The 24,690-nt window shown below is 40.9% G+C and overlaps 1 protein-coding gene across 10 annotated transcripts in view; it reads right to left on the reverse strand.

Annotated features, from left to right (window-relative positions):
- PCYT1B (phosphate cytidylyltransferase 1B, choline) overlaps window positions 1-24,690 on the reverse strand; it is a 131,273-nt gene that overhangs the window by 38,057 nt on the left and 68,526 nt on the right. For all 10 annotated transcript variants that reach the window (XM_049107802.1, XM_025438887.3, XM_025438899.3 and 7 more), the window contains 2 exons: window positions 7,937-8,088; window positions 5,178-5,256 (listed from right to left, as the gene is read on the reverse strand). In XM_049107802.1, the coding sequence (XP_048963759.1) occupies window positions 5,178-5,256; window positions 7,937-8,088 (231 nt within the window). The remainder of the gene's footprint in view (window positions 1-5,177; window positions 5,257-7,936; window positions 8,089-24,690) is intronic.

The raw sequence follows: 24,690 nt of genomic DNA on the forward strand, positions 1-24,690 counted from the left end.
AGCTCAGATTTTACAAAGACTTAAAAAGGTAACAATCACTCCATCGCATAACCCATCTCCATGTAACTGATTCATCAGCTACTTTCTTCCCTCCTACCCCTGCCATGTTTCTCAGCAGCCTTCCAAGTCTGAAAGTTTCCAAGTATGGAGTTTCCTTTCTTGGAACTCCTTACAAACAAGATTGGGATCTGAGAATGTCAGGCCTTCCATTCTTACCCAAGGCTCCTGACCGCTGCAGGAGGCCTTTCTGAGAACATGGTACTGACCTGACCACCCGCCCTGCTGGGGGTAGCATGGAACTTCCCCAGCTACTTTCTGTTGATTCAAACCAACAGAAACACCATCAAGGAGACTAAGTACATTATAGATAGCAGAATAACTTTCTGAAATATTATCCAATGTCGTTTTCATTTCTGGGGATGACATCTATCCTGAGACATCCATCACCTCAGGGGAAAGTAACTGCAGCTGCAAATACAGGAGAGCACAGTCTGCTTCTGGCTTCTATAATGGGCTCTTTAGAAGGCTCATTTCAAAAAGAATGGTTATGAAAGGTAAGGCTTTCTCTTGAAAGAGCCACGTTTTGAGGACCACAAAAAGGATTTTCTAAATCCCAGAAGTGTCCCTTTAATTATGATGAGCCAGAGGCCAAGTGGACTCAGAGTGTGGAATATTTTCCTATAAGCCCTGAAGTGGCAGCTTCCTGCTCTCCGGGCGGAAGACAAAGACCTCTTTGCTTGGAGGGAGAACCCAGAGAGGGATGAGGAGGGGAAGATGAGAAGTGAGAGAATGTGAGACAATGTGAGCCTGTCCCTTTTCTGGACTCAGAGTCCCAGGGGCAGGGACAGGTAAGAGACCCCATTAGCAAGCCCAGAGCAGAGAGGTGGAGGGGGTACCTGGGAGGCTCACTTGGTTAAGTGTCTGACTCTTGATTTTGGCTCAGGTCATGATTTCAGGGTTGTGGGATCAAGCCCCACATCCAACAGAAACACCAACAGCATGCCCAGCATGGAACCTACTTAAGATTCTCTCTCTTAAAAAAACATGAGGGGGGTGGTGCAGAGCACAGGGGCTGGTACTCTGTTTACCTCCAGGACCGACATGGATCCCCCCCCCCCACAGCCCTCCAGTAGATTATGGAGGACGTTTTTAAAGTTCTCCGGGGGCCCTCTGGAGGATCACTGAAAACAGCAGGGATTTAAAATCAGCATGACTGAGGATCCCTGGGTGGCTCAGCAGTTTAGCGCCTGCCTTTGGCCCAGGGTGTGATCCTGGAGTCACACATCAGGCTCCCTGCATGGAGCCTGCTTCTTCCTCTGCCTGTGTCTCTGTCTGTCTCTCTGTCTCTGTCTCTCTCTCTCTCTCCCTCTCTCATGAATGAATAAAATCTTTTGAAAATAAATAAAATAAAATAAAATAAAATAAAATAAAATAAATAAAATAAAATAAAATAAAATAAAGTAACAGTCAGCATGACTGCTGGGTGGTACGCCTGTAGCACAGGCCATGGCAAGGACAGGCTAAAGGGGGAGGTGGCTGGGGAAGAGATGGAGGAGGTGATTGTCAGAAGGCTACGACAGGGGCCTGATGGCCACAGATGATGGCTGATCAGGTTTGATACCACACAGTGAAAGATCAGCAAAAACCAGTTCCCTACCCAATGCTGGGCCAATACATAGGCCCCAGAAATGTAGATCACCCCAGGAGAAAAGGGCCAAAAGTTAACTCTACATAGTCCCAGTGCAAACCTAGAAGGGTCTGAATTACTGTAAAGGTCAAGCCTGGTTTTTTTCCTGTCACCTGTGGAAATGGCGACTTCCTAAGGAAGTTCAATACAGAAATGACTCCTGTCCTACTCAGGTGATCCTTCCCCCACAAGAGACCTGCTCGTGGCACTTCCTTGATTCTCAATGGCATCTGGCTCCATGTGACATATAGAATTAAGTCTAAACTACCCCATCCTGTCAGACTCCATCTCTGCTCTCACCTCTACATACCCTATACTAGATGAACATTAATTTCCTCCAAATGCGCTGCACTTCTTCATGTATTCCCACCTTTGGACATGCCTCCTGGGCCTATATAGTACATACTCCTCCAGAGACTAATAATATTTTGATGTAATTACTTATGGTCTCTCTCAGCTCTCAACAGTGGCTGAGAGCTATGTCTTATTTATATTTGCATCCCATTTCCCACCCCAACAATTCCTAGCTTGTTGGACACCCTCAAGGAATTCCTGGGTTCACTAATGAGAGTCAAGACCACCCAAAGATGGAATGTCTGCCTTGGGACGTAGGAGATGGGAGCTATACAAGTACCAGTTCCACCAGGAAATGGCAGTGATGCCAAGGAGGGGCTAGAAGACTGGATTTGTGACCATAAGGAGCCCATCCTACCTCAAGAGTCTAAAAGTTCATAAGTACCAGGAAAAGGCTGCAGTGGTGGCAGGCTGAAGGTTAGGGATGGCAGGACCAACAGGGGTGGAGTTCCAGTGGTCCCTAGGAACAGGGGGAGATGGCTCTGGTGGGGGAGGCTCAAGTATAATGGGTATATTAGACTTCTTGAAATCTCTCAATAAAGCAGATGGTAACTCACAAGACTAGAGTGTCCATACATGCCAGATAATGGTGTAATTTATGGAAGAAGGTATGTGTGGATATATCTACAGTGCCTACAGAAGAGATATATGACAGAAAGCAAAATAGAAGAAAATAAACCAAGCCATTAAAAATCTACTTTGATGCCTACCTTTGGCCAAAATACCAATTTCAGCCCATCCTTTCCTCAAACTCTTCCTTACTCCAAGATTCTCAGGCAGCAACTAGCAATGACTATTTTAATTCTTAGGTGATTACTGGAAACTCTGTGACACTGACTAAAAACCTCAGCTCAGGAAAATAACAAATGTTGGGTAGTGAGTGTATAACTGAGACTATTATTCCGTTATACATCCGCCCCAAAAAGCAACTATAATTTGTGATTTATATTCTCTTCCCTTTTGTAAGATAGAGTGAGAAAAAATACAAATTCCCAGATAGAATTTTAAAGATCTTTTATTAAGATCATATTGTTTGTGAAACAAGTCAAACGGCAAACCCTTCCATCTTTTCCTGAGATTTTTTGGAGGTTATGGTGGTTTGGAATAAATTAACACATGTAGTCAGCATCTCCCGTTAATAAAGGGGTGAAGGGCTCAATGGCTGTGATACCAACGGAAAGCAAATAGATCAGATGCCAAGGTTGATATAATTATCCCCCAAACCACTCTTTAATCTAAGTAATTTGAAATTTGGGGCATGAGACAAGAGTGCTTACCCAAACTATCTAGGTAAATGGCTCTACTTCCTGCGTAGTGGGAAGAGCCCTTGCAGACAGAAGATCTCCGTCTCAAGCCAACTCCCGTCATACTCCTTCAAAGGCACCTGCTTGCTTCACCAGCACTGAATGAGAGCTGCTAACGTAGCAGGGCCTATGCTGGGGATGTGAGGATGGACAAGACATGGCGTAGATCATGGCACCTCATTCTAGCTAGGGACAGTCACACACACACACACACACACACACACACACACAGATGCCATCAGAAGGGAGCTGAAAAGGAGGTCCATTTGCAAAGAATGTCTGAGTAGGGAGGGTGTGGAGGGGTAATGATGCTGAATTATGCCTCAGGGAGAGAGGGTATGTAATGGCTGGCTCCTCAATGGGCCTCAGAGGAAGGGCATGCCAAGCCTAGAGAAGAGGTAAGTGGGGGTATGTCTGGGCACCAGGATGGACTCATGTGCTGGAATTTAGGGCCTGAACAAAGCGGTGCAGAGCCCAGGCTCACAAGGTGGAGAGGCTGCGCAGGGCTAAGGGGCAGAGACCCCACGACAAAACCCAGGAGTGGTGAGAGAGACTGCAGAGAAAGAGAAGGTCCCAGAAGTGTCCCAGGAGCACCTATGAGAGGAGAGTGGTCCACAGGGTCATTATGTGCAGAGGAGGCCAGCAAAGAGGCCACTGGCTGTGCTGGTCCGCAGGTCAGAGCACCGAGGGGAGGACGGGGCAAAAGTCAGAGCGCAGGCCGCTGAGGGACGGCGGGGATGGACGCCTGGCAAGGGACACCCGAAGGCGGATGTGACTGGAGTGGGGGAGCAGAGGAAGGGTTTTGTTTGTTTGGTTTGTTCTGGTAGACTTTCAAATAATAGTAAGCTGAGAAGAAACTGCTGGAGAGTGGGAACCCTGCACAACGAAGAGAGGAAGAACAAAGGCAACGGGCTCCGGGGAAGGGATGAGGGGGGTTCGGGTAAAGACGTCAGCCTGGCCCAGAAAGCCCAGGGGGTGAGGAGTTAGGGCAGGAAGCAGAAGAGGGGGAGGCAAATGTTCTCAAGGAACATCGAGAATCCCATCAAGGCTGGCAACCACAGATCTGTTTCAATGCCTGATGGTGACTTCCCTCAAGTGCTCACCAGCAAATAGGAACAGAACTTAACAAAGGGATTGACCCCAGGGAGTGTGCAATGGAAGGAAACTCGGTAACTCCCTGGGGCAGCCTAGTGTCTGACCCTCAAAGAAATGCTTAGTGACACCTGGAACAACTTCCAAAGCTCAGGCCCCATGTCTGCCCTCCACGACAGTGCTTAACAGTTTGGGGAAGGAAAGACTTTACCTGCATTCCCAAATATTTACCTATTCTTTTTTTGCCTCTGCATGTGGTACCTGAGGATATTACTATCATGTGACAGGATGACAGATGGCAGGACTGACTTTGGAGACAAGGAGTCCAGATCGTTAATTACCCAGTTATCTGTCTTCTGGAAGGAACTTCCTTGGAAGTATAAAATAATTTCATTCTGAGGACCTGAACGTGAATGAGGAAAATGAGTGCCCTTTAAATAATAGGGTCCTAGGATTTTAGTCTGATGAGCCCTAAAATTGAGCCACAAACTAGAAGGTGGTGTAGCAGTGGTACACCAAAGAGGACTTTGGTGCTCAAGTTACTTCTTCTATAAACACCTAAATGCTGTCTATCCTATGACTGAGCCTGAGCACATTATCAACAGAAGCTTGTAAAGGCTACTTGGCAGACACATGAAGTTCCAGTGCCTTCCATGTTTATGCTACCAGACTAGGGCAGGTGTCTCTTATCCAACCTGATGGTCACCATGCAGTGGACAGGTGGGCATGGGGGGACTCACCTGCTTCCTTTATATGCTTGTAAACATCATCAGAGCCCGCAGAAGAGTAGGGAATGTCATCATGCGCCACAAAGTCAATCTGTTGGAGGGAGAGAAGAGTGATGTCACCCCAGGGATGGATGAGCATGCCTGAGATGTGCAAATGCCTACTTAAACAAAGCAGTCACAATAAAGCAGTTGAAATAAGCAGTTTATAATGCGCATCTGAATCCTTGGCTGAAAGGTACTGCCAACCGTCTCTATTTCCAGAGATAAAAGGGAACTAGATTGGTTGGTCTCCTTCGCTGGTCCCTTTCTCTTTCCTCTGACAGTGGGCTTTCTAGGCCTTCTGTCCTTCTCCCTTTAAACTTTCTCCTTCGAGACTTCATCCATCCTTCAGATTTCAATCACCCTTGCTACAATGAGGAAGCCAAATCTCCATTTCTTGTCCCATAACGGCAACAAGCCTTCACACTTAAGCCATGATTTATGTGGTGGAAACAAATTCACACCTTTCTTCTTATTTGATTTCTCGTCTAACCACGTTTGTAGGCAGGTGGGGTCCATACGACTGTTACTGTTGGGACAGAAGGCTGCTGAATCTAGCAAGCTTGTCATATTTGCCCCAAGTCACCCTTTCCTTTGTTTGCCACCCCTTGATGTCACTTTAAAATCAACCTATTTGAGGGGCACCTGGATGGCTCAGTTGGTGAAGCATCTGCCTTTGGCTAGAGTCAGATCCCAGGGTCCTGGGATGGAGCTCTCCCCCTGCCCTTACCCCTGCTTATGCTTGCTCCCTCTCTCTAATAAATCAATAACATCTTTTAAAAAATAAAAACAAAATCAACCTGTTTGAAATTTAATTCCACCTGAGAACTGGTGTCCCCGCCCAGCGGCACCTCCACTTTTCCATGGTATCTAGGCTCCAAACACCTTAGAATTGGCCTTCTTGCCCTACTTCCTCCCGTTTCCACAGCACAAAGGCCGCAATGCCCATTGGGGTGTGCGCGGGCATGTGAATGCACCTGCTCTCATACGTGCCCATCATGGCCTCTCCGTGGCTGCTACACCACATCCAGGACCCTGCCACCTAGACTACTGACACCAACTTGTACCTGACCCTCCTCACAGCTGGCTGTCTCCTTTCCAAGCCATCCTCCTGTCATGTGGGGGACAGGTCCTTCTTAAAAGATTTTCTTTGTGTCATCCTTCCTCCTGCTGATCTTCACTGGCTCCCTATTTCTTACTCCATCAAATAAAAATTTGCTGCCTGGCTTTCGAAGCCCTTTGTACCAAGGCTTCCCTCCACCTCAAGGGGCAGTTTACAGTAGCAGTTGGATCTGCCTGCACCACCGCTTATTAGCTCCTATAACTCCTAGATTGGTGGTAAGAATGACCTTAGTATTTCTGAATATTGGAAATTGCGACATTCTGAGGTGGATCGCTCTTGGTGGGGGTGTCCTGTAGGAGGCTTAGCAGCACCCCTGGCCTTTACCTGCTAGATGCCAGTAGCACGCCTCTAGCTGTGACAACCAAAAGTGTTTGAAGACACTGCCAAATGTCCCTTGAAGGCAAATTCAAGCCCATTTGAGAATCACTGGATTGAATGATATAATGATGTAAAGGTGCTAAAAATGATAACTAGTACACAGTAAGCACTCAATAAATGTTATTATTAAATTCATTTTTAATAGTTCATCCTCCTCTCCAATATATAACAACAACAGCGACAACAAAGTCTCAGAGTAGCCATGAGATTGAATGTGATTCATGGGGGGTAGGAGGGCAAAGCCCTCAGCACAGTGCCTGGCACATGGTGAATAACAAGTGGTGGCCATGGATGCCATCATTGGTATCCCCATCATGCCTGGCACAAGATGAATATACAATAAATGCTTAGTAAAAATGTGTTAGTGATTGCTGGAAGTAAATCATATTGTAGTTTCTCCTTTTGCTTTTTATTCTTGCTGGGAAATTATCTCCTCTGCTATTACCCATGCACATTTATCAGTGTTCTCTCTTCTCTTCTCCAACAGGAATTTAAAAATAGAAAAGAAAACTCTTAGAACAGCTTCATCTTGGGTTTTTTTTTTTTTTTTTTTGGTACGGCTTATAAAAGGAAAGAATAGCTCCTAATGTGGGACTGGTAGGGAGATACAAAGCACATAATTTCATGCAGATCAAAAGAATTTCTCATGTTTTCAACTAATAAAAATCTTGTATCAGTAGGAGTCTCAGTGTCACAAAATCATAGCTTTAAAGCTCTTTCCTTAAAGGCTGACCTGTGCCTTTTGAGATACAATGCGTATTCCTTTGTGCCAGGAAAAGATGCCTGTGAATATACAAGCATCAATAATGATGATGGTGGTGATAATGACGATGACATTTTGGAGCTCTGGCTATGGGCCAGCTAGTGTTCAAAGGGTTTTACTTACATGATCTCATTATATTCTCAAAACAGCCCCATGGGGAAAGTACCAACATCACCCAGGTTTACAGCTCAGGTAAATGAGTTCAATACCGTACTCAAGGTCCCACAGTTAGGAAAGGGGAGAGGCCACACTTGGACGTGGGTGGTCGAGCTCTAGCACCCATTGTGAGGCAATGAGAGGCTATTGGTCCCCGGGCCTGGGCAGAAGACAGGTGCTTGATCAAGTGACACCACATGACACTTCCTGAAGTTACTTCTTGTAGAAAGTGGAAGTTTCTGGGCTTTCTGCATATAGACTGCAGAACCAGACTCTAGTTCTGCTATTTAGAGAACATGGAAGAATAAGTACCTTGTGTTTTTCCAGAAATTCTGGAGTGAGTGTCCATGGAGCATCTCTAATGACTTCATCCACATAGCGACAGTGTCTGAGAGCTTCATATCTCTCTGCTTCGTTCATCACGGTGAAACCTTTGAATTTGTGGGTAAGGTCATCACTGCAAACTGAAACAGACGTATGCATTAAAGGCTGCTACGTGGCCCAGGCCCTGCTTGCGGCCATCCTAGTACATAAAGGGCTTGTTCAGCAAAACAAGCGGACTCAGCCTTACTTGGTACATGATGTAATCAAACTTTTTTTTTTTTTTTTTTTTTTTTTACAGGAACCAAGCATCAGGGAAGCAAGGCAAGCTGAAATTCAGCAGCAATTGAGAATTCCATTTTAGTGCTAATTTTGACTTCATTCTCTGCTGCAACTTTTATCAAAATTATTCTCCACACTACCTAATGGGACTTCTGTGTCTTTTATTTTCCTATGCTACCCTTCAGTAAAAATTACTATTCAGGAAAAAAAATGGCCAAATGAACAGAGAGGGAAGAGAGAAAAAAAGGAAGAGGCCTGAATTTTAGAAGGTTTCAACTATCATTTCCAATTCCCTTGCTAGATCATTGTACTTAGTAACACAAGTGTGATTCTTTTGCATGTGTGTGTGCACATACATACCCACCCACCCACACACACACTTCTGTTCCATGGATTGAGGTCCAGTCACTACACATCAGGCCACACAATCAAGAGAAAGAAGTCATAAAATAGAAGATCTGATTTAGTAGAACTCATCTTGTAACTTTCTTATCCTTTCTAGATCTCAGGTTTCTGAATCTCCAAATGGGAGTTAGTATCATCCACTATCAACCTTAGAAAGGATTTTTTGAGGATTTACATAAAAGTGCTTTGAAATAGACTGAACGAGAATATCATCTGTTATTCTATCCAGAATGCCTTTTTTTTCCATTGGGAAAGGCAGCTTTCCTACGTGTCAGGAAGAAATGTCACTGTGAGTCCCATTTACCAATATCCTGTTGAAGGTCCCACTACAGCCAAACTACCCTGACTGCTGCTCCTTAAGAAGTTTTATGTACACACGACAAATTTACAAAATTTAAGTGTTCAATATAGATTTTAAAAACAAAAATACAATTATTTTCTCAGAACTCAAGGGTGACCCACATCCAGAACCAAATCTAGCCACGGAGTAGGTGCAGCCCACAGCCACAGGCAGTGTCCCCGCCAACCTCCCGGGGCAGCCCTCATACCCCTACCTCCAAGCCCCATGTAGACCTGCCGCCTCTGCCCTCAGAGTGAGCCCTGAAGCTCACCAGCACCCCACCTTCTCTCCCCTGTTACCGTGGCAGCCTCCCAACTAGTCTCTTTATCCAGCCTTGCCCACCCATGGCAGCCTCTTCCTGTTGGCCAGAATCATCCCCTTAAAACCTGTCTGGTGGTCATTCTGGGGTTCAGAACCCTTCCCCGTCTCCCCCAGAGTAAAAGTGAAACATTTCCAGCTGCCTACAGGCAACCACGACACCCACACCTCAGCTCATTCCTGGTCCTTGGACCGTGGCTCCTCTTGCATCCCAGGCCCTGGCCTCCATGCTGTGTCCTGTGTCCCGAAGCCACCAAGAACGCTCCTGCTCAGGTCAGGACAGGGCATTCCTGTTCCCCAAACCTGGAACACTTGTGCTCCAAATATCCAGAGAGCTCATTCCCTCCCCTCCCTTGAGGCTTCCCAGCCTTCCTACTGAAGTTGCCATTTGCCCTCCACCCCTCCCTGGCGGTTGCCATCCCTTATCCCTCTTGCCATGGCACTCCTCATCATGTAATTGTCTTATTTAATTTTACTGTCGATGTTCTTCTACTAAAACATATGCTCTCTGAAGACAGTGACTTGTGCTTCATTTACTGATGGCCCATAGCGGGCTCTTAACAATGATTTGTTGAATGAATTAATGGTGCCCGAAACATACAGATGCTCAGTTAATGTTGACTATGATTTAAAATACTATTTACCTGCAGGCACATTTTAACAACATATAATTAAGAGACTAGTATGTCTCTAGGTACACATGTGTATGCCTATACATCTTCTACATATACTTTTTTTTTTCATCTCCTACATATACTTTCTGAGATGTTATATAGACCTATACAAGAGCAAATAAAGAAAACATTTAGTGGTTTATGTTACCCAAACACCATCAACCACGTGGCTGGTTCAAAAAGTTTAATGAGCATCAGAGTCATCTAAGAAGCTTGCTAAATAGAAAGATGCCTGGGTATCACTCCCCAAGATTTTGATTCAGTGGGTGCTATAGTCTGAATGTGCCCCCCCCCAAATTCATTTGTTAAAATCTTAACCCCAATGGGACACCTGATGGCTCAGCAGTTAAGTGTCTGTCTTCAGTTCAGGGCAGGATCCTGGAGTCCTACTCGGGCTCCCTGCATGGAGCCTGCTTCTCCCTCTGCCTGTGTCTCTGCCTCTCTCTGTGTTTCTCATGAATAAATAAATAAAAATCTTTTTAAAAAATCTTAACTCTCAAGGGTAACGGTATTTAGGAAGTAGGGCCTTTGGGAGGTGCTTAGGTCTTAAGGTTAGAACCCTTATTAACAGGATTAGTGCCTTATAAGAGAGCCTCCACAGAACTCCCTAGCACCCTCCACCATGTGAGAAAACAGCAAGAAGGGAATGACTATGCATCCAGAAGAGGACCCTCACCAGCAGGACACCACGTTAGTGCCTTATCTTGGAGTTTCCAGCCTTCCAAACTGTGAGAAATAAACTTCTGCTGTTTTTAAGCTAGCCAGTCTGTGGTGTCTTGTTGTAGCAGACCAAATGAATTAAGACAGTGAATCTGGAGTAGGGCCTAGGCAGCTCTATTTTTGACAAGCTTCAGGGAGAATTCTGATATATACAACATTCAAAAGCCCCTGAAGCATGCTATGAACATCTTGAGTGAAGAGCCCAGCCTGTTTCTGAGTCATCCATCACTCTAGCACAGTGGGTGGTGGGGGGCAGGTAGTAGGGCCATGATGACTAGGTTATATACTGATTCCCTGACTGCATTGGCTTTTGACTCCATAAATAGGATTATTTATGGGTCAAGATATGCAATTTTAAAATTGATCTAAGACTTTTTAAATGTTCTGTTAAGACTTTATTAATATACTACCTCAAGATTCATACTGAGCAGAAATAGATTTCAGATACATTGATTTTCTATTTTAAACAACACAAAACTAGGCTAGCCATATCCTTTCCCCTTCTGAACCGGCACCTGAGCAATTTGGTGTAACTTCTAGATGACCGAAATAATGGCCTCCTGACAGAGCATAAAGAAAGCAAACATCCTGTTTATGCCAATCTGGGGTCCTATTTTCATATCCCAGGAGTGACCTCAAGAAACAGCTGAACATGCCGACCGGTTATTGTCTAAACATTAATTACGCCCAAAGCAGCACTGTTGTTCTTGAGTCTTGGCAAATGCACTCTGACAACCAGATGGGGAACTCTGAGCGATGGTGTTCCATGGATGAGTTCACTGAGTTATCTGGGAGCTCAAACTGTAGCTAACCTATCCTGGCAGCTCACTATGTTCAAAATGAAATACTACCAGTACTCAGCAGGAGAGAAAATGGAACATAAGGGATGAACTTTGGAACCAAACAGACTTGGGTTCTAATCCCCGCTCAGCTACTAAAGACTGGGGAAATTACTCAAAGTCTTTTAAGATTCAGTCATCTGTCTTTAAAACATGTTGCAAAATTTTGATAATCAAATTGATCATCTGAGGAGAGAGTAATGCTCACTAACATTTGCCATTTGTTAATAGTAGTGTAAAACTATCACTGGGGATATTCTTTGTGTTGTGGGCTGTCTTTTCCCTGCCTCCATGCTAAGCAGATGCCCAGCCTCTTGATACAAATTCCCCCACAGAAGCCGTACACAACCTGCCTTCCTGGCTGCTGTTTTCTCCAAGCCAAAACCCATTAGAAGAATTCAATAAGGAAAAAGAGAGAAAACTCCACCAAATGAGGAAGAGGCCAAAGGTCTGAGGATCCCATTAGCAGCAGGGCCAGTGGCAGAGCCTCGAGGACTGATGACATGGAACCCTGGGCACTGGGGTTCCATGTGAGCACAGACTGCAGGTGCCTCACTTCGCACAGGCTCAGTGGTGCTGGGATCAAGACTGGAAACCCCTCTTATTTCCGTCAATGATTTGGAAATCTTGTCTGACTCTGTGGAGGTGAAGATAGCCCAACAAGGACTGAGACTCAGTTTCCCATCAGTCAGGCAAAATGGAGTACTAGCAGAATATTTAATACTAGAGAGCATAAACCCAAGTTTATGGGGTAATATTTATGTCTACTGTAGTAGAAGTAGTATTACATTTATTGTAGTTATTTTTTATTCCCCTCTGAAGAGTCGGAAGTAGGTATTTAGTGACTCATGGCCTTAAAAAAGATTTTAGGGGAAAAAATCTGATATAAATGTTAACTTATTGACTTGTTTTTAAGTGATATTAAGTTTTTATGTTATTATTTTTTAAGTTTTTATTCAAATTTCAGTTAGTTCACATGCAGCGCAATATCAGTTTTAGGTGTACAATATAGTGATTCCACTCTTTCATGTATCACCAGGTGCTCATCACAAGTGGCCTCCTTAATCCCCTTCACCTGTTTCCCCCATCCCCCCCCATCCACCTCCCCTCTGGCAACCAGCAGTGCATTCTCTAGAGTTAAGAGTCTGTTTTTGGTTTGTCTCTTCCCCCACCTTTGCTCAATTGTTTGTTTCTTAAATTCCACATATTAGTGAGATCATATGGTATTTGTCTTTCACTGACTCATTTCATTAGCATAATACTCTCTAGCTCCATCCATGTCGTTGCAAGTGGCAAGATTTCATTCTTCTTCTGGCTGAGGAATATTCCATTGTGTGTATATATACACCATATCTTCTTTATCCATTCATCAGTTGATGGACACTTGGGCTGTTTCCATAATTTGGCTATTGTAGATCATGCTGCTATAAACATTGGGGTGCATGTGTTCCTTTGAATTAGTATTTTTGGACCCTTTGAGTAAAAACCTAGTAGTGCAATTGCTGGATCATAGGATAGTTGTATTTTTAACTTTCTGAGGAAACTCCATACTGTTTTTCAGAGTGGCTGCACCAGTTTACACTCCCACCAACAGTGTAAGAGGCTTCCCCTTTCTCCACATCCTCGCCAATACCTGTTGTTTCTTGTCAAATGACATTAGCTTTTAAATTAAAAAGAAAGAAAAAAGGGTTTTACAATTGGTAGTTTCAATTCACTAAAATAATGCCAACGAGGTAAGCTTACATAAATGAGTTTTTAAATTATTACTGGTCATAATGCTTAAAAATTAGAAATGCAGATACTATAATCAGAGTACAAAACCATGGCATTTTGTGTCGGTTTTTGCCCAAGGCTGAGAAGCAGACCATAGTACTTCCACTTATCACAGTTTCTGGTCTTTGAATCAATTATTTCTACCAAATACCAAGTATTATGCCAAGCACATTTCTGTGTACTTGCCCTGACCAGAGCGGTTTCATGAGTGAAGCCCTTGCTCACCCAAGGAAACTCCTACAGCAAACCTACCTGTAGTCATATGGGGCCCCACAATTAATGTGGCAAGTTCTTTCAATTCATCATAAGAATTTTATTTGCTAACTACTCATATCATTGCAAGAGCCAATCTTTCAACCAACAACATAGAATACTGATTTGTGAAGGACTCCCTAATTTTCCTCAGCATAGAACTGTCTGCCATTAAAAGTGGTTTGTGATACTCAAGAAAGATAGTCTAAAGGTAATGGTCTTTGAATTAGGGCACACATACTCCTGGGGATACACCAAGACTTTTCAAGAGATATCCAAGATCCAAAGGGGCACCTACACCCCAATGTTCATAGCAGCAGTGTTCACAATAGCCAAACTGTGGAAAGAACCAAGGTGTCCATCAACAGATGAATGGATAAAGAAGATGTGGTATATGTACACAATGGAATCTTACTCAGCCATCAGAAAGGATGAATATTTACCATTTACATTGACATGGATGGAACTGGAGGGTATTAATAAGCTGAGTGAAATCAGTCAGTCACAGCAAGACAATTATCATGTGGTTTCACTCATATGTGGAATATAAGAAACAGTGCAAAGGATCATAGGGGAAGGGAGGGGAAACTGAATGAGAAGTTATCAGAGAGGGGGAAAAACCATGAGAGACTCTTAACTAAAGAAAACAAACTGGGGGGTTGCTGGAGGAGAGGTAGGTAGGGAGGTGGGGTAATTGGGTAGTGGACATTAAGAGGGCACATGATACAATGAGCACTAGATGTTATATGCAACTGATAAATTATCAGACACTATATCTAAAACTAATGATGTACTATGTATTGGCGAACTGAATTTAAGTTTTAAAAAAAGGGGGGAGGGCACCTGGGTGGCTCAGCCAGTTGGGCATCTGCCTTCGGCTCGGGTCATGGTCCTGGGGTCTGGGAATCAAGCCCTGCCTCAGGATCCCTGCTCAGTGGAGAGTCTGCTTCTCCCTCTGCCCTTCCCCCTGCTTGTGATCTCTTTCTCTCTCTCTCTCTCTCTCTCTCTCTCTCTCTGTCTTCTGCTTTGGTTAGTCTGACCTGTGCTTTTTCTGCCCAGTGCTTGGGTGTGAGACGTGGCAGCCATTTGGACAGGCAGTTCTGTTCCTGCTAAGGTTGAGGAGGGGTACCATCCTTCTGTGGCTCTGTGACAGTTATAAATCAGAAAATCAGGTGCAATGGTCTTTGAAGCAAAAATTTCATTCTGAGTGAATCTCTTGTCCATTCCCACAATATGTTAATTGTGTATTAAATATGGTACTTATAAAAAAAAAAGCCTGCCTTACAAAGTAGTTGAAGCAAAAATTTCATTCTGAGTGAATCTCCTGTCCATTCCCACAATATTTTAATTGTGCATTAAATATGGTACTTATAAAAAAAAAAGCCTGCCTTACAAAGTAGCTTGTACCTGTATCCACTACTCTGGAAAGATGGGGGGGGGGTGCTGAATCTTATTTTCACTTGTATTTCCCTCAGCCTAGGATGGGGCCTTTCACTTGATTGAAATGCACAATAAATGTTCATTAAACTACTCTTTCTTTAAAAAAAAAAAGGATCCGGAAAATGAGTCCTTTAAAGCTTCTTGTGTTTGGATCGATCCTCTCTCTCTAAGATTTTTATTTATTTACAAGAGAGAAAGAGAGAGAGAGAGAGAGAGAGAGAGAGAGAGAGAGAGAGAGAGAATCGATCCAAACACAAGAAGCTTTAAAGGACTCATTTTCCAGATCCTGAAATTCCAAAGGTACCCTTTCCTAAAATTAATGGTCCAGAGAAAGCCTCTGTCCAAAATTACCCTTACTCCACTATGCAAAAGAAAGACATTATCCAAATCTTACTGTGCTGCACTGCAAGGGCAGGGGGTTAAGGCTTCAGGCCAAAGGGAAATCTTGCTTAATGACTACTGCAAACACCATACACCTCTAAGAGCCTCCTGTCTTACAAACATTTCTGTTATAGGTAAAGCCAGGTGTTGCAAACCAATTACGGTAGAGTGGGGAATAATGCAAATTGTTGCCTAACAACTGTGCCTTTTCATTCTCCCACCTATTGTCAAAGGGATCTTGAGGGATAAGGCCCAGGAATTCAAAGCAAAAGGAGCAATGGAAAGAAATATTGAATGCTAAAAATGGCTTTTTCATGTAGTTAAGGGTAAGCATTTTTCCAGCTATTCTCAATACTCATATTGGATCCTAGAAATGCATTTTCTCTTTTGGCTAAGAGTAAGCATTTTCCCCAGCTATTCACTTTAAAATCATCTCAATAGGGCAAAGCTGTATAGGCGGATACCACTGCATCCTAGAAATGTAACTGGAATATTTTCTAGAATTATCAATTTTCTCAAAATATACTGGAATAAAAACATGGATAAAACATTTACATGCTTTTTTTCAGATTTCATATGCATCATTTTAAAAAGAAATTAAAATGTATTTTATCAGATCACACTATAAAACTCTATTTATAGATAATCCTTATCCTATTTCCTCTTCTAAAATGTGTATTATTTTCTATCTCCTCCTAACACAAAATATCTACTGCCAAATTATTTTTTTAGTAGTATATTCCCTTTTCTATTATTAAATACACAGGGGAAGCATACCCATGGTATCTAATAAAGATAAGTGAGTCATTTCTGATTTTTATATTTTATTTAATTTTCCCCAAAAGCCAAACACCAGAGTTTTTTTTTAAGATTTTATTTATTTATTCATGAGACAGATTGAGAGAGAGAGAGAGAGAGAGAGAGAGAGGCAGGCAGAGAGAGAAGCAGGCTCCATGCAGGGAGCCCGATGTGGGACTCGATTCCAGGACTCCAGGATCACACCCTGAGCCGAAGGCAGGCACCAAACCACTGAGCCACCCAGGGATCCCCAAACACCAGAGTTTAACACACACACAAACACACACACACACACACACACACACACACACACACACCAATCAATATTTAGAGAAGAAATAACATGTTCTTTTATTATATGCCTCTCCTTATAAATATGGTACTATTTTACCTATAATTTACATTGCATTACTATAAATTAAGAATAATGATTTATTGTCTTGTTTGTAACTTATTATATTACAGCTACATAACTTTAATCTTGACTCATTCTATTTCATACAATGCATTCTATAATGTATTTCTCAGCGGTTTTTATAAGGTTTCCTGAAATACATTAACATATTTGAATTGGAAAGACTTTTTCTCCAGGTTTTTTTAGCAGATTTGACAGCAAGGACTACCTTTGCCAATTAGGTTAGGTGGTATATTCTGCAGAGTTAGTAAGCAAAGATGACAGCCCTAAGATTTCCCTTTTTTTAAGTTTTAAGAAAATGATAAAACCATTTTATCAAAAATTATTGGATTGACAAAGGTATAATGAAATTACCAATATTTTTATTTCCCCAACCCTTTCTAAGTATTTCTGCTTAAGCAAGTTGCTTTCAAGTGAAAGAGTAAGGGTTACAATTAGGAATCATTTGGTAAGTCTTGGTGAAGCCTTTTTGTTATACTTCCCAGAAAGAAAGCAAGCAAATGATTCTAACAGCTTGGAAACAAATCTTCTTGCAAGTCAAGTCATTTCTAAACTATTACTTGCATCAAATTGGAAAAGAGGACCTTAATAAACTGCCACTTGATAGACCATTAAAATTATTTTGTTGACAACAATAAATTATTTTTGTGATACATGGCAAATAACTCAAGAGTTCAAAGACTGAGTGGCTTATAACTATAAGAAACTTCTATTTCACTATAACAAACTTTCATTTCCATCTAAATATTTGTGTAAACAAAATATTTGGCGCTTATATCTATAATAAGGAAAAATAAGAATAAAATCTATATTAAACCCTGTCTCATTCTAGCAATAATATATTCATCCACAAATCATAAAATCCCATTCATCTCATTTAAATGTTAGAGAATACTAAAAAAGGAAAAATCCCAAAGGAAAAAAAAATTCAGGAGAATCCAGAGGATAAAAGCAGCTTACCTACAGAGGAGCAAGGATAAAAAAAAATACAATGGATGTCTCCACGGAAACAATGTGAGAAAGAAGAGAATGGAAGGAAATAGTGTTGAGAGGAAAAAACCCCCACCAACCTAGATTACTGTACCCTGTAAATTATCCTTCAAAAAGGAAGAATAAAGACCTCAACCAACAAACAAAAAATGAGAGAATTTCTTTCCAGTAGATGTGCCTTGCAAGAAATATTTTTAAATTTTCTTCTTTAAAAAAAAAGGTTTTTTTAGGGAGAAGGAAAATGATGGGTCAGAAATTCAAATCTATATAAAGAAAGGAGAAGCATTCAAGAATGAGTAAGATAAGAAAAAACATTTTATTTCTCTTATTCTTAATTCATTTAACAGATGAACAGTTTGTTCAAAATAGTAACAGCAACAATATATTCAATTATGAATGAATGACCACAATGATACAAGGGGTAGGAGGGAGAAATAAGAAATATTTTGTTTTTATAAGATACTTGCAGTACTAGTATAGTGTTGTTTGAAAGTGGACTTGGATTAGTTTAGAATGTATATTATGAACTCTTAGGCAACCACTAAAAAAGTGAAAAAAAAAGAAGTATATATGCTAAGAAAAGGAGGGGGGGTGGAATCATATAAAATGCTAAATTAAAACCACAAAAGGTAAAAAACGTGTGAAAGATATGAGTAGGAACAAAACACAAAGGCGACAGAAAACAAAAAAAATGGTATATATTAAATCAACTATATCAATAATCACTTGGAACACATATGGTCTAGATTTAATCAATTATATGACAGAGATTGTGGATCAAAAAACAAGACCCAACTGTATACTGTCTACAAAAAACCCACTTTAAATATGTAAACATATATACATTAAAAGGGATTGAGAACGGAAGCAGGTACATTAATTTCAGAGAGAGTAGACTCTAGAACAAGGAAAGTTATCAAGAATAGAGGGGCTTTACATAATTATAAAAGGGTCAATACTCCACGAAGACATAGCAATCCTTGATGTATGTATATGTGCCTAAAAACGGACAATCAAAATATATGATGCAAAAACTGACCAAACTGCAAGAGAAATAGATAAATCCAGTATAAGAATTGGAAGCTTTAACACCTAGCAGACAAAAAATGAACAAGGACATAGATGAACTCAACAGCACCATCAGTCAGCTGGATATAATTGACATCTACTGACTAGTTCATCCAACCACAGCAGAATACACAACTTTCTCAAGCTCAGATGAAGCATTCACCAAGACAGACAACTTTCTGGGCCATAAAACAGACCATAACACATTTAGAAGAATAGAAATCATACGATGTCTGTTCTCAGACTGCAAGAGAATTAAACTAGGAACCGAAAACAGAAAGATACCTGGAAAATCCCCAAATACTTGGAGATTAAGCAACATACTTCTAAATAACACCTCAGTAAAAAAAAATTTCAACAGAAATATTTAAATATTTTAAAGTAAATTAAAATAAAAATACAGCTTATCAAAATGTCTGAAATGCAGGGAAAACCGCTTAATGGGAGATTTGTAGCATTAAATGCATATATTGGAAAAATAAAAGAAAATCTAAAAAGTCTAAATATCTCAAGTCAATAATCTAAGCTTCCACCTTAGAAAACTAGAAAAAGAAGAGCAAATTAAACCCAGAGTCAGCAGAAGAAATAATAAAAATCAGAAGAGAGGGGATCCCTAGGTGGCTCGGCGGTTTGGTGCCTGCCTTCGGTCCGGGGTGTGATCCTGGGGTCCCGGGCTCGGGTCCCACGTCGGGCTCCCTGCATGGAGCCTGCTTCTCCCTCTGCTTGTGTCTCTGCCTCTCTCTCAGTCTGTGTCTCTCATGAATAAATAAATAAAATATTTTTAAAAATCAGAAGAGAAACTAATGAAATTGAAAATAGGAATCCAATAGAGAAAAAAAAAAAATCAATGAACCCAAAAGCTGATTCTTTTAAAAAGATCAAGAAAATTTATAAGCCTCTAGTTAAGCTAAGAAAAAAAGAGAAAATATGCAAATTATTAATATAGGACATTTAAGAGGGGACATTATTGTGATCTCAGGGACATAAAAAGGATAATAAGGAACATTATGAGCAACTCCATAATTTGGTAACTTACACAAAATGGACCAATTCCATGAAAGACACAAGCTGTCAAAACTTACACTAGAAAAAATAGACAATCTGAATAGGCCTATGTCTACTAAAGAAACTGAATCAATATCTAATAGCCTTCTATTAAAAGAGAAAACATCAGGCCCAGATGAGTTCACTGGTGAATTCTACCAAACATTTAAGGAAGAAACTATACCAATTCTCTACAATCTCTTCCAGAAGACAGAAGCAGAAGGAATACCTCCTAATTCATTCTATGAGGCCAGCATTACCTTAATACCAAAATTAAAAAAAAAGACATTATAAGAAAAAAACTCAGACCAAGTTCTCTCATGAACATGGATGCAAAACTCTTCAATAAAATATTCATACATCAAACTTATCAATGTATAAAAAGAATTATATACCATGACCAAGTGGGATTTATCTCAGGTATGCAAGGCTGGTTCAACATTTGAAAATCAATTAATGTAATCCATCACATCAACAAGGTAAAGAGGAAAATCACAAGATCTAATCAATAGATGCAGAAAAGGCATTTGATAAAATCCAATACTCCTTCATGATAAATACTCTCAGAAAATGGAATAGAGAGGAACTTAGTCAACTTGATAAACACTATCTACAAAAAAAACCTACAGCTAACATCATACTTACTAGAGAGAAAGTTGAAGTTTTCCCACTAAGATCAGGAACAAGACAACAATATCCCCTCTTGCCACTGCTTTTCAACATTATACTGGAAATCCTAGCTAGTGCAATAAGCCAAGAAAAGGAAATAAAAAGTATACAAACTGAGAAGGAAGAAATACAACTGGTTTTGTTCACAGATGACATGACCACCTATGTAGAAAATTTGGAAGAATTTACCAAAAAAAATCCCCTAGAACTAATTTTTAATCAACTATAGCAAGGTTGCAGGATATACAAGTTTGTTACATAAAAGTCAATCACCTTCCTACATACTAGCAATGAACAAGTGAGTTTTGAAATTAAAAATGTGTTACTGTTTAAGCTAGCACTTCCCCTTCCCAAAATGAAATACTTAGGTATAAATCTAACAAAATATGTACAAGACCTATATGAAGAAAACTACAAAACTCTGATGAAAGATATCGAAGAACATAATAAATGGAGAAATATTCTATGCTCATGAACAGGAAAACTCAGTATTGTCAAGATGTCAATGCATCTATAGATTCAATGCAATTCCAATAAAAACATCAGCAACTTATTTTGTGGCTATTGATAAACTGATGCTAAAGTGTATATGGAGAGGCAAAAGACCCAGAACAGCCAAATTAATATTGGAGAAGTTGACAAACTTGAAGACTCACACTACCCAACTTCAGTACTTACTATAAAGCTAAAGTAATCAAGAAGGTATAGAACTGGTAAAAGAATGGACAAACAGATCAATGGAACAGAAAAGAGAGTCTGGAAATAGACTCACACAAATATAGTCAACTGATCTCTGACAAAGGAGCACAGACAAGACAATATAGCAAAAACAGTCTATTCAACAAATGATGTTAAAAAAAACCCTGGACATCCACATGCAAAAAAAATATTACTCTAGACACAAATCTTATACTCTTCACAAAAATTAACTCAAAATGGACCATAGATTTAAATGTAAAACACAGAAGTATAAAACTCCTAGGAGAAAACCTAGATGACCTTGGGTAGGTAGGCAGTGATTTTTAGACACAACACACAGACCATCAAAGACACAATCGATAAACTGCACTGAGTTAAAATTAATAACTGTGGCTCTGTGAAAGGCAATGTAAAGGAAATGAGAAGACAAACCATTGGCTGGGCAAAAATGCTTGAAAAAGATAGAAGAGATAAAGGGCTGTTATGCGAACACCCAAACTATACAAGGAACATTTAAAGCCCAACAATAAGAAAATAAACAAACAGATTTAAAAAATGACAAAAGATCTGAACACATACTTCACCAAAGATGATACAGAGATGGCAGGTAAGCATATGAAAAGATGTTCAACAGCTTACGTCACCAGGGAATTGCAAAATAAGAGAACAATGAAATACCACTATATACCTATTACAAAAGCCAAAATGCAAAATACTGACAGCACCAAATGCCGGTGAGGATATGGAACATCAGGAACTCTCATGCTCCCTGCATGGAGCCTGGTTCTCCTTCTGCCTGTGTCTCTCTTTTTCTCTCACTCTGTGTCTCTCATGAATAAATAAATAAATAAAATTTTAAAAAAAGGAATTCTCATGCACTGCTGCAGGAAATGCAAGGTGGTACAGCCACTTGTGGAACAGTTTGGCAGTTTCATACAAAGCATACTCTTTTTTTTTTAAGATTTTATTTATTTATTCATGAGAGATACACAGAGAGGGGCAGAGACACAGGCAGAGGGAGAAGCAGGCTCCATGCAGGGAGCCCGATGCGGGACTCGATCCCGGGACTCCAGGATCACGCCCTGGGCCGAAGGCAGACGCTCAACCACTGAGCCACCCAGGTGTCCCCAAAACATACTCTTTTTATAAATATTTTATTTATTTATTTATTTATTTATTTATTTGGTAGTTTTGTACAAAACATACTCTTTATAAAGATTATTTATTTTTTTTAAAGATTATTTATTTATTTATTTATTTATGAGAGAGAGAGAGCGGAAGCGCATGCACATGCAAGTGGAAGGGAAAGGGAGACAGCCTTAAGCAAACTCTGCGCTGATCAGAGAGCCCAACTCGGGGCTCAATCTCACCACCCTGAGATCATGACCTGAGGCAAAACCAAGAGTAGGACGCTTAACTGAGTGAGCCACCCAGATGCCTCAGAACTTAACATATCTTAACATACAATCCAGCAATCATGCTCCTTAGTTGGTCCCAAAGGAGTTGAAAAACCTATGTCCACATAAAAATTTGCACATGGATGTTTATATCAGCTTTATTCATAATTGCCAAATCTTGGGAGCACCCAGGTGTCCTTCAGTAAGAAATGGATGAACCGTGGTCCATCCAGTCTGATACACCAAGACTACAAAGTGAACTAGCAAGCCATGAAAAGTATGGAGGAGCCTTGAATAAGTATTACTCAGTGAAAAAAGCCAATCTGAAAAAGGTACGCACGTACTATAAAATTTCCATTAAATGGCATTTTGTAAAAAAAACTATAGAGATGGTAAGAAGCTAAGTGGTTGCCATGGGCTGGAGGAGAGGCGGATGAATAGGCAGAGCGCAGAGAATTTTTAAGGCAGTAAAATTAATTTTGTACAATATTACAATAGTGGACACATGGCATTATACATTTGCCAAAACCCACACACAGAATGTGCAACAGTGAGAGCAAAGTCTAGCGTAAAGTATGGACTCCTGGGTGGTGATGACGTGTCAGTGCAGGCTCATGGACTGTAACCAATGTATCACTCTGGTGGGGGATGTTGATGATAAGGGGGGTGTGTATGTTTGGGTGTATGGGAATTCTCTGCACTTTTTCCTCAGTTCTGCTGTGAACATAAAACTTCCCTTAAAAAGTATATTGAATTTTTAAAATGTCAATATTTATAATATTAAAGAAAGTACATCTTTTACAGAATACAAAATTTGAGGTGTCAACCTAAAAAATTGAAAAAAGGTATATACAGTTATTTCAAAATTCTTTTTAGGGATTGTGAGGATCAAAGTTTGAAAACTCTTAATCTAAAACAATGGTTTTTGACAGGGGCCTCATTATCCCCTAGGAAGCATTTCTGGAAATTTGTGGGGCATCTTTAGTTGTCACACTGAGTGGAAGCAGCTACTAGCATTTAGTGGGAAGGGTGCCAATGATGCTAAACATCTTTCAAGGTACGGGGGCAGCTTCATTGGAGATTTTTTGCCACAATATGCAGGATTTTTGCCACAGCACACCTGCACAATTGTTTTAAATCATTTTAGTCTAGAACCTAACTTTGTTTTACATCTAATCACATAGTATTTCTGGAATAGCTGTGAGACGCTGGATTTTAGAGGAAGGTAACTACTACATACCTCGAAGGAAGACTGTACTTTCTCTTGTCTGCAATTTTATCAAAACACATTTGCCACAGCAATGCCACTCATGGTCACTGAGCTCTGATGCCATGCCCCCAGTACCACCTTTAATGTAATCACTCAGAGCCATGGCGAGTGTTCCTAAGTGTGACCCACATCAAACCACCTCCAAACTTGGGTCACCAAAACACTGCAGCGGTCTCCCCAGGGCCTCAGCAGCAAAGTCCACACTCCAGGTGGTAGTGCTCCTTTCAGAAATGGTTTTCCACTCAAGATAAAAAGAAATGAACAACAGATGGGCTTTCTGCCTGCCTCGGGTTCCGTCTGCGTGACGTGTCCAGTAATCATTGCCTTTCATCATCTCTTTCTTCTGGAAAGAACTCCATTCAATTAACCACGCAGTCACCATCCTCAGTAAAATCTGTAGAAAGGTGCCTCTCAATTATCCAAAACGTAGTCTTAAACTAACAGAAGGTAACAAAATATTGTAAAAATTGAGACATGGTCTCTTACCAGCAGCTTTTTCCTCACAGTAAAGGTTTAAGGGTTGACAGTGCCTAGTTCACCTAATGGCACAAAAACTGATCACGACGAAGGGCTATGGTGCTTCCAGAAGCTACAGAGGCCAGATACAGGTCTCCCTACGCAGGTACTATCTACCTACATTGAAATCGGTAGGCCTTCCGGAGGATGAAAATTTCTGTCTGCATCTAACCACCCTTCTTCCACAAGCGTATGAAGTAAGCCATTTCCTTCACCGTGAACCAAAATTACCCAGGGATATAAATCTCCCTTTCTTTAACACACACTCCTAAGCCCCATTAATTAGGGTCATTGAGAGCCACTACTTTAGGTTAGCGCAGCAACAGCCTAAGTGCCGTGGGCCACACAGAGGGAATAGACAATGACCTCGTTTACCCTTAATCATCCTTAAGCTCCTCAGCTCTCTAGGACTTGAAATCAAAATAATATTGTTTTTCTCCTAACCCTCCAGAAAA

Source organism: Canis lupus, chromosome X (assembly GCF_003254725.2).
Source record: "Canis lupus dingo isolate Sandy chromosome X, ASM325472v2, whole genome shotgun sequence".
Taxonomy (NCBI): Eukaryota; Metazoa; Chordata; class Mammalia; order Carnivora; family Canidae; genus Canis; species Canis lupus.